We start from the raw sequence: 10,198 nt of genomic DNA, 5'->3' as shown, positions 1-10,198 counted from the left end.
ACTAGAATATACCAAGAACAAAATCATTAATTTGAGAAGTTGATTCGAGACATGTGCTTAGCACATTTCCATTAAAACAGTTTCATTGTCTCCCATTGTGCTGGAGTTTATTGTAAATGGTTGTCTCCTAGATTACAAAAAATTTATTAGTGATTCAACACTAGAATTACTACGTAATAAACTTGACAAAGTACTTGAATTGATCGCTAGTTTTCAACGGAAATACGACGAGTCAAGAACTCGAATAACACTCACAAAATAAGGAGAGGACTTTTAAAATTTTAGAGAAAAAAACTCTTAGAATTCTAGAGTGAAAAATGATAAGATAATATAATATTGTATCCAAGATGGTCTGGGATAGAATGTATATTTATATTATTGAAATAATAAACAGTCATCAATTGATCAAACGATTAATATTTCTTTTTAATTAAGGTAATTGTTTGCCAAAATTACTTAACACATTTATTATGCAATTCTCATTACATGATTTTTTTTCAATTGTTAATAATAATATTAAATTATTAAAACAATTGATAATAATAAACTCATGTAAGATACACTAAAATTAACAACATTTTGTTAATGGGTCATCATGACATTTTAAATCAATTCATTTATATCAATTAATTCAAATTATACATTTAGATTAAATTTCACACTTTAATTTACATTTGAATTTAATGTGAATTTAATTTAATTTTATTACTCACATTCTACTTTCTATTCATTAATAGAATTTATAGAATCTATATATATATAATGATGCTTAATTTTTAAAGTGTCCGAATTGCCGGGTCGAGAGCTGTGGTTAATTTGGATACTTGGGTCGGATTGTGGGTTGACCCGCCTTTAAATTTAAAACGGTTAAAAATAAAATTAAAAATGCTAGAGGTATGTTTCGAACTTGCAACCTAACAAAACAAATACAACTCTTTAACCAACTAGGCTACAAAGACTTTATATTTTAAATTCAACACCAAATTTGATAAATGCGGGACGTTTTAATATTAATATAAGTTTAACTTTTTAACTAACTAATCTATATATATATAATGATGCTTAATTTTTAAAGTGTCCGGATTGCCGGGTCGAGAGCTGTGGTTAATTTGGATACTTGGGTCGGATTGTGGGTTGACCCGCCTTTAAATTTAAAACGGTTAAAAATAAAATTAAAAATACTATAGGTATGTTTCGAACTTGCAACCTAACAAAACAAGTACAACTCTTTAACCGACTAGACTACAAAGACTTTATATTTTAAATTCAACACCAAATTTGATAAACACGGGACGTTTTAATATTAATATAAGTTCAACTTTTTAACTAACTAATCTATATATGATTATGCTTAATTTTTAAAATATCCGGATTGTCGGGTCGAGAGCTGTGGTTAATTTGGATACTTGGGTCGGATTGTGGGTTAACCCGCCTTTAAATTTAAAACGGTTAAAAATAAAATTAAAAATGCTAGATTTATATTATTAATCGTGCAAATACACGGGCTAAATGCTAGTTTATAGAATTAATTTAAAATTTCCAACAATTCAAACCATATAAGAAAAAAAAAAGGGTGTGAGGATCATATGAATAAGTCAAAGAAAAAAAAAAAAGGAGATCTTGATTAACTTACCTTCCATTTCTTTTTTTAAATAATCAAAAGGTCAGTGTTTTGATTATGTGTAATGAGTGTGATAAAGTCTGAACCTTGCCTATGATGAGTTAATTAGCATATTTAGATCTCCCTCAATTATGTCAAAAGATTATAAAGTTTATCATCTCAACTATTCCTAACCTACTTCAAAATCCAATTTATCTAAAGTTAGTAGAACTAATATTTTTCTTTCTTAACCTTTTTATTAATTGCAATATTGAATTGTTTGGGGATGTATGATCTTTGGGTCTCATCCTTGTCAACACCTGTAAGTGTGAAAATATCGTGTGTCAAAGTTTTCGTAATGCACACCATGTATAATGTGTAATTCATTCATTTTCTTTATCATAATATATTTTGTACTTTAAAGTTAAAAATAATAACTAATAGATTCCTAATCGATCTATTTTGACTTGTCTTAAAGAAAAAACATAATATCACCGTGACATTATGCGATCATCTTTTTAATATGTGTTAGAAATTCTTCTAATCAACTATGTTTTCTGGTTGCGAGTATCATATCAATTACAATAATAAAAAACTAGTTGTGGGTTATGTATATATCCTATTGGATTCTCCTATGACTAGTAAATTTTCTTAAAGTGGCTCATTATGACAATTGTAAAGGATCAACATGTATGAAATACATGCAATTCATTGACTAAAAAAACCATAAATTCAAAAACTTTGTAATCCACACAATCATGCCTCGGTAATAAATGCATTTTGCTTTCTCTCAAATGAATAAATAGTTGACATCCATCCTATTTATTTCAATTTTAGGAAACTTAAAATGATAATCCAAGCATTATTGAAACTTTTAATAATTAATAATTGAAATAAATAAACAAATAATCAGAGAATATTCATTTTTTTCATAAAAAAAAGAATCAATTAGCTGGTCAAATTCGGACACCGTCATAAACCGAACAACAATACACGTTTATTTTTTCTACTAATAATCATTTTTTGGTACTTTTTATTATTAATAATAATAATAATAACACTTAATTAATAAATTAATTAATTAATTACTACTTCTAGAAGACTACAACCACCAACCGTGGGGTTTCCGGCATAAGCCACATTACCAAATTTCAACCATTTTATTATGAAAATAAATATATTTAAAAAAAATAAATTTTATTATGAAAAGAAATATATTAAAATATTCCAAATTCCATCTTCATTTTCTCTCTATATGACTTTTCTTATTTTCTATGAAAGATGTGTTTTTTTTTTTTTTTTTCCTGATTTTCTCTTTCTTCAAATAATAGTCTAAAAATTTGGTCTTTATTTCTTGCGATCGTCGCCGCCGCTGACGTTTATAGCCTTTGAAATGCATATATATTGATGAATTCGTCATTCTCAGTATAGTTTCGTCTCAAATTCTTCAAACCCAATTGTTGAATCTCTTTCTATCTATAAATCCATCACAACCCACAACCCAGTTCGTGATTCAGCTCTGGAATTTCTGTTTGTTCAAAGGGAGTACAAAACTCGAATTGGGAGGAGCTGGCTATAAGCTGCTGCTGCTGGTTCTTCTTCTTCTTCTGCTGCTGCGGCTTTGAGCAAAGAATTCGAAAAGGGGTGTGCTTGTTTTCCCATTTTTATTGGGTTTTCAATTTCTCATTCTACTTGCTGTTGAATCGTTCTTTTCTCATAGTTTTTCTCTCTCTTCCGTGAAATTTTCGGGAGATTCAGCTGAGATCAGTATTTGGGTATTTCATGATTTTGGTTGTTGTTGATGCTTGGTTGGTCAAGAGGTCTCTGATCTTCGGATCAAGGCCTCGGACCGGCCGATTCTGAACCCTTTTCTTCGTACTTTGTTTTCTACGTTTTCCTCTGTTTTTCCCGATCTGATAAACCCTTTACCTAATATTTCTATGATGGATTCAAATTCAAATATCCAAATTGAGATTCCCCCAGTTCTGGATTCAAATATACACTCGTCGTCCCGTCGTAGTATTTCATCGATCCAATCAAAGAATTCTCTTCGTGAGGTGAATATCAGCGAATCAGGGTCAAAGACGACGACTCGATATGGGTCTAGACGGGCAGATTCAGAAGGGTTCAGCGTTTCCCAGAAAGAGATCAACGATGAAGATGCCAGATTGGTTTATGTAAACGATCCAAACAAGACAAACGAGAGGTTTGAATTTGCTGGAAATTCCATAAAGACTAGCAAGTATTCCATCTTTTCTTTCCTTCCTAGAAATTTATTTGAACAGTTCCATAGAGTAGCCTATATCTATTTCCTTGTCATTGCTATATTGAATCAGCTTCCACAACTAGCTGTTTTTGGACGGGGAGCTTCTATTATGCCTTTAGCTTTTGTACTATTAGTTACTGCTGTCAAAGATGCGTATGAAGATTGGAGAAGGCATAGGTCTGACCGGATTGAAAATAATCGACTGGCATCGGTTCTTGTAAACAATCAGTTCCATATGAAGAAATGGAAAGATATTCAAGTTGGTGAAATCATAAAGATTCATGCCAACGAAACTATCCCTTGTGATATGGTTGTTCTCTCGACCAGTGATCCTTCAGGCGTTGCATATGTGTACACGACTAACTTAGACGGGGAATCGAATCTGAAAACTAGATACGCGAAACAGGAAACTCTTTCAAAGACTCCCGAGAATGAGAAGATTAGTGGGTTAATCAAATGTGAATTGCCTAACAGAAACATTTATGGGTTTCAAGCAAATATGGAAATTGATGGTAGAAAAGTCTCTCTTGGACCTTCTAATATTATTCTCCGAGGTTGTGAAATCAAGAACACAGCTTGGGTAATTGGGGTTGCGGTTTATGCAGGCCGAGAGACTAAAGCTATGCTCAACAATGCTGGAGCACCATCAAAGAGGAGTCGTTTGGAGACCCAAATGAATCGCGAGATTATAATCCTCTCAGTTTTCCTTATTGCTTTGTGTACAGTAATTTCTATATGTGCTGGTGTCTGGTTATGGAGAGATAAGAAAGAACTCGATTACATACCCTTCTTCAGAAAAAAGGATTTCAAGAAAGATAACGAGAGTGATAGTGATAACTATAACTATTACGGGTGGGGATTGGAGATATTATTCACGTTCCTGATGTCGGTTATTGTTTTTCAAATCATGATTCCGATCTCGTTGTACATCTCCATGGAGCTTGTTCGTGTTGGTCAGGCTTATTTCATGATACGGGATGAGAAAATGTACGATGAAGTGTTGGATTCTCAGTTTCAGTGTCGGGCTTTGAACATTAATGAGGATCTAGGACAAATAAAGTATGTTTTTTCTGATAAAACGGGTACGCTCACGGAAAACAAGATGGAGTTTAAGTGCGCGAGCATTCGTGGTGTGGATTATAGTGGCGGAAATGCTAGTTCACATGAGGAACATGTTTCACATCCCATTCAAGGTAAATAATAATAATTCTTTTTCATGTTTTGAATTTTGTTGAAGGATTGCCTAAGAACACCTTGTTGGAAGGTCATGCTAGCTTCTTCCCGGGAATAAATCATAGTTTTCAAGAAAAGAAGAAAAATGATTTGAATTTTATTGAAAGTGGAAAAGTAAATTGATGTTTGTTTTGTTGAATTTCAGTTGATGGGAAGCTTGTTAGACCGAAGATGGAGATAAAGGTTGATCCTCAGCTTATAAAGATGTTGGGAGATAGGAAAGATACTGAAGAAGGACAATGCCTTCACAATTTCTTCTTGGCATTGGCAACTTGCAATACAATTGTGCCCATAGTTTTGGAGACTTCGGATCCAATATTGGGCTTGATAGATTACCAAGGAGAGTCTCCTGATGAACAAGCGCTTGTTTATGCTGCTGCTGCTTACGGTTATACACTTGTAGAACGAACCTCAGGACATATTGTTATAGATGTACAAGGAGAAAGACAGAGGTAATTAACTTAATCTTGTTTTTTCTTAAGATCTTTATCTTAATTATGTGTTTTTAGCTTCTTCTGCTACTATTACTTACTTCATGTTGTTAGATCAATGGTGGATGTTTGAATGGATATTATCAACATCAATAACTGGGTGATTGATGTCTTTATTATGAGGGAAGCCTAGACTAAATTTGACTATAGATGAAGATAATATGCTTCTATAGACCCTCCTCTCTTAGATTCACTATGATGGGGGATTTGGGGAAAAAAAAGAAATGTTATTGTCTTCATTTGGAAACAATTTTCTTTATCTGGATTTTTAATATGTTGGGAAATCATAAATGAATCATCTAAATCCAGATATATTTGCTATGAAGGGTATTACTGCCTGAAATATGCTGGAAACCCTGCCATCTTCAAACATCTGCTATTGTTTATAGCCCTTACCAAGTCCAATCAGACACCACCTCCATCCAGAAAAAACTAAGAGCTTGTTTGATGGAGTTTTTATTTATTTTAAATGAACCATTTTTTGGGGAAAAAACATTGTTTGATGAAAAAGTAGATTATTTGGGGTTAAATGACTAAAATGTCATTTGTTTTAATATTTCAAGTGTTATAAACAATAAAGTAAGGGTAATTTGGTACTTTGATTCATGATTTAGATGATTTGATTGATGATGGGATGAGGGGATCCAAATACACCCAAGTTATCAAACGGATCCCACTCTATAAGAAAACCGACTGATATAGTGTTTCCAAACGAAGACAATAATTTCATGGGCATTAAATTTATCATGGCCATATAGTAGTATGTCATGTTATGATATCAATTGATTATTTAGGGTTATTATTATTTTGTTCAAAGCTTTCATTTGATCACCTGTGACAATCCTACTTCTTTTGTCTCTTTCATTTTAATGATGTTTGCATTTTCCTTTTGTTCTTGAACAGGTTCAATGTTTTGGGTTTGCACGAGTTTGATAGTGATAGAAAAAGGATGTCAGTTATATTGAGTTGTGTAGATGGAAGTGTTAAAGTATTTGTGAAAGGTGCAGACACAACAATGTTAAGCGTGCTGGATAAATCATCAGACTCAAAAACTGTCAGTTTGACAGAATCCCATCTTTATAACTATTCCTCCACGGGTTTGAGAACCCTAGTTGTGGGTATGCGTGAGCTAAGTGATATTGAATTTGGAAAATGGCAATCTTCGTTTGAATCTGCCAGCACTGCATTGATAGGAAGAGCAGGTTTGCTTCGTAAAGTTGCTGCAAATGTGGAAACTAACCTCACTATACTAGGTGCCTCTGCAATAGAGGATAAACTGCAAAAAGGTGTACCAGAAGCAATAGAGTCTCTTAGAATGGCAGGTATCAAGGTGTGGGTTTTAACCGGAGATAAACAAGAAACTGCTATTTCAATTGGCTACTCTTCTCAGCTGTTGACGGAGAGGATGACTCAGATTGTTGTAAACAATAAGTCCAAGGAATCGTGTAGAAAACGCTTAGATGAGGCCACTGCTTTAGCTCATGATTCGAGTTTGCCTGCTTTGATTATTGACGGTACAAGCCTTGTTTACATTTTGGACTCGGATCTTGAGGAACAGGTAACAGTTTACCTCATAAACTTCTAAAACAGGAAAAGAAAAAGGGAAAGCTGTTTACTAATGATTAATGTTCTTTTTTTTTAACAGTTTTTCCAGTTGGCTAGTAAATGTTCGGTGGTATTATGTTGTCGAGTTGCTCCACTTCAAAAAGCGGGAATTGTTGCTCTAATAAAGAACAGGACTGACGATATGACACTGGCAATAGGGGATGGTATTACCTCTCTCTTTGTCTCTAAATGTAAAAAGTAAATTGACTAAGAGCTTCTTTGATGTAGGATTTGTTATTTAAATAATCTGAACTTCAAAATAAAAATAAAAAATTGTTTGATGAAAAGTGGATTAGTATTTTAGTTTGATGATTTGATTGATGATGATTTTATGTTAACTCTTCATCAAACAAGGCTTTAACATGTTTGGTTGTTATTTAGGTGCGAATGATGTATCAATGATACAAATGGCTGATGTTGGTGTGGGTATAAGTGGACAAGAGGGTAGACAAGCTGTCATGGCATCAGACTTTGCAATGGGACAGTTTAGATTCTTGGTTCCTCTTTTGCTTGTCCATGGCCATTGGAATTACCAGAGGATGTCCTACATGCTCTTGTACAATTTTTACAGAAATGCAGTTTTTGTCTTTGTTTTATTTTGGTAAGTCTCTTCATTTTCCTATTCACGATACTCTCTTACCTGTCAATCTCATAAAACAAAACAAAAAAGTTCTTAAATGATGTAAACAAAAGCTCACTCCATTCTCTTTTTTTGGAAACCATGTTGTATCTGGGTCTCATTGGAAACCGCAAATTAGTTTTGGTATACGGATCACCATTTGGAAACACTTTTCTAGAGCTGGATCTCTTTTTGGATGAAAAAACGTAAAATAAAATTATGAATGTATGTCTAATTAAGTTATGTTTCAGGACACTATCTCATCTAATTTAACATCCGGATGAGATACTTTTGACAAAAAAATTGTTTCCAAGGAAATTTTTGGACATTTTCTCATCCAAATCCATATTTGGATCCAGCTCTAGAAAGTGCTTCCAAATGGATAGTCCCCAATGCAACCCGGAAATTTGTAAAGTTTGTAGATATATTCTTCATGAAAATTTTGATCCCTCATCTAGCCCAGTTCGACACAGCCTGTTTTTAGGTATTTGGGATCCCTTTTGTAGGCATATCCCATTTCTCTACCAAATCGTTTTCAAAACTAGCCAATATGGATTATACACATATGTATGCGCTTTTATGAGTACTTAAGGTTATTCTTCCTTGCAGGTATGTACTATTTACTTGTTTCACATTGACGACTGCCATAACAGAATGGAGCAGTGTCTTGTATTCAGTTATTTATACTTCAATCCCCACAGTGGTCGTTGGGATCCTTGACAAGGATTTAAGAAGAAGAACGCTTCTTAAGTATCCTCAGCTTTATGGATCAGGACAAAAGGAGGAGAATTACAATTCGAAGTTGTTTTGGATAACAATATTGGACACATTGTGGCAAAGTATAGTCGTTTTCTTCATTCCTCTCCTTGCATATTGGGCAAGCACAATCGATTCCTCTAGTTTAGGAGATCTGTGGACGCTTGGAGCCGTAGTTCTTGTTAACTTACACTTGGCTATGGATGTAATCCAGTGGACGTGGACAACCCATGTTTCAATCTGGGGATCGATAGTTGTGACATGCATTTGTGTCATCTTTATCGATGCCTTGCCCATGCTACCAGGTTTCTGGTACGTAATTACTTAGACCTTGTTTGATCTTGGGTTTTTAAGAAAATTATTGTTTGATGTAAAAAGTGGTTTATTTTGATTATTTGAGTAAAATGATTAAATTATTCTTAGTATTTAATATTTTAAACTACCAAGTAACTCAAGTGGAAAGAGTCTTACCTTTGTCACTTAATAATCTAAAACAAACACAGAGGTTATTTGGAAATAACCCACCTGTTATAACCTTTATGTCTTATTCTAACAAGCAGGTTGGATATTTGAACATGAATAGAAACTGAACATCAAACCAAACCTTTGTTTTTGCAGGGCCATCTTTAATCTCGCATCAACTAGTTTGTTCTGGCTATGCTTGCTAGTCATTCCTATTGGAGCATTAATCCCCCGTTTCGTGGTGAAGGTCATTGTTCAAAGATATTGGCCTTCTGATATTCAGACTATGAGAGAAGCTGAGAAAATTGGAGAGAATCTTGGGTTTTCGGAAATAGAAATGAGACAAGTTTTGGAGGATAATAACCACCCTACAAGGAGAAGAAGTTGATTTGGGTAATTTGCCTCATGAGGAAGGAGGGATGATTTTCTTTGTTTTTTGTGTTAAAATTTGTCATTATTCATTAGTCAGTCTTATATTGTTTGCTTGTTTCATTTCTTTGCAGCTATCCAAAGGATAGAAATGAGAGTGACTTTTTAGAGGCACACGCCCTTCTGGCTTTTGTACAAACAGTTAATGTAAATTAGCAAATCATATAAAACCACACCCCTTTTTTCTCCTTTATAATTAATCCCATCTCATTTTCTACACTATTATTTCCTAATTTATCATATGCTTAAGGGATGAGTATTAGGGATTACAATATCCAAATTGTTCCAATCTAATTTGGGTTATTTTATTAAATTTTTGTTTCTCTATGTGTCTAGGCTATTTGAAAACACTATTTTAGGGTTAAAACTGACTAAGATAATTTTGTTGAAATATTCTTTTTTATCATATATTATTTGAATTATAGGAGATAATAAAATGTAAGATTATTTAAGAGTAATGATACATGTTTTGTTTGAGAAATTTAGTAGAGAATGATGTATTATTCTACAAGTATAATGAAGATTTTTCTATCAATTTTTAGGCTTTATAAAATAATTTTTCGAAATTTAAAACTTTTGTAAGAAATGATGTCATTGCATGAGTGAATGATAATTTAAAAATTATCTATTCTGTTATATCTTCATTTTCCACATAATTTAATTTAATTATATATATATATATATCATAAATTTATTTAATTTTTTTAATTTTTTTCAACTCCATATTTTTTAAGCAA

The 10,198-nt window shown here is 32.9% G+C and overlaps 1 protein-coding gene across 1 annotated transcript; it reads left to right on the top strand.

The window, feature by feature from the left end:
* Nucleotides 1–2,965: 2,965 nt before the first annotated feature.
* On the top strand, nt 2,966–9,654 carry LOC124919741 (phospholipid-transporting ATPase 1). Its single transcript, XM_047460066.1, has 7 exons — nt 2,966–5,059; nt 5,245–5,551; nt 6,494–7,148; nt 7,236–7,359; nt 7,577–7,796; nt 8,424–8,882; nt 9,189–9,654. The coding sequence occupies exons 1-7, from the start codon at nt 3,541–3,543 to the stop codon at nt 9,418–9,420; spliced, it is 3,516 nt and encodes a 1,171-aa protein (XP_047316022.1). The 5' UTR covers nt 2,966–3,540; the 3' UTR covers nt 9,421–9,654.
* Nucleotides 9,655–10,198: the final 544 nt, after the last annotated feature.

The sequence above is a fragment of the Impatiens glandulifera genome, chromosome 1 (assembly GCF_907164915.1).
Source record: "Impatiens glandulifera chromosome 1, dImpGla2.1, whole genome shotgun sequence".
Lineage (NCBI taxonomy): Eukaryota > Viridiplantae > Streptophyta > Magnoliopsida > Ericales > Balsaminaceae > Impatiens > Impatiens glandulifera.
This window is presented reverse-complemented; position numbering and strand designations above follow the sequence as displayed.

Coding starts and splice junctions, on each gene's coding strand:
- LOC124919741 (XM_047460066.1), top strand. CDS start 3,541: ATGATGGATTCAAATTCAAATATCCAAATTGAGATTCCCCCAGTTCTG. Junction 5,060..5,244: donor TGTTTCACATCCCATTCAAG/GTAAATAATAAT, acceptor GTTGAATTTCAG/TTGATGGGAAGCTTGTTAGA. Junction 8,883..9,188: donor CCCATGCTACCAGGTTTCTG/GTACGTAATTAC, acceptor TTGTTTTTGCAG/GGCCATCTTTAATCTCGCAT.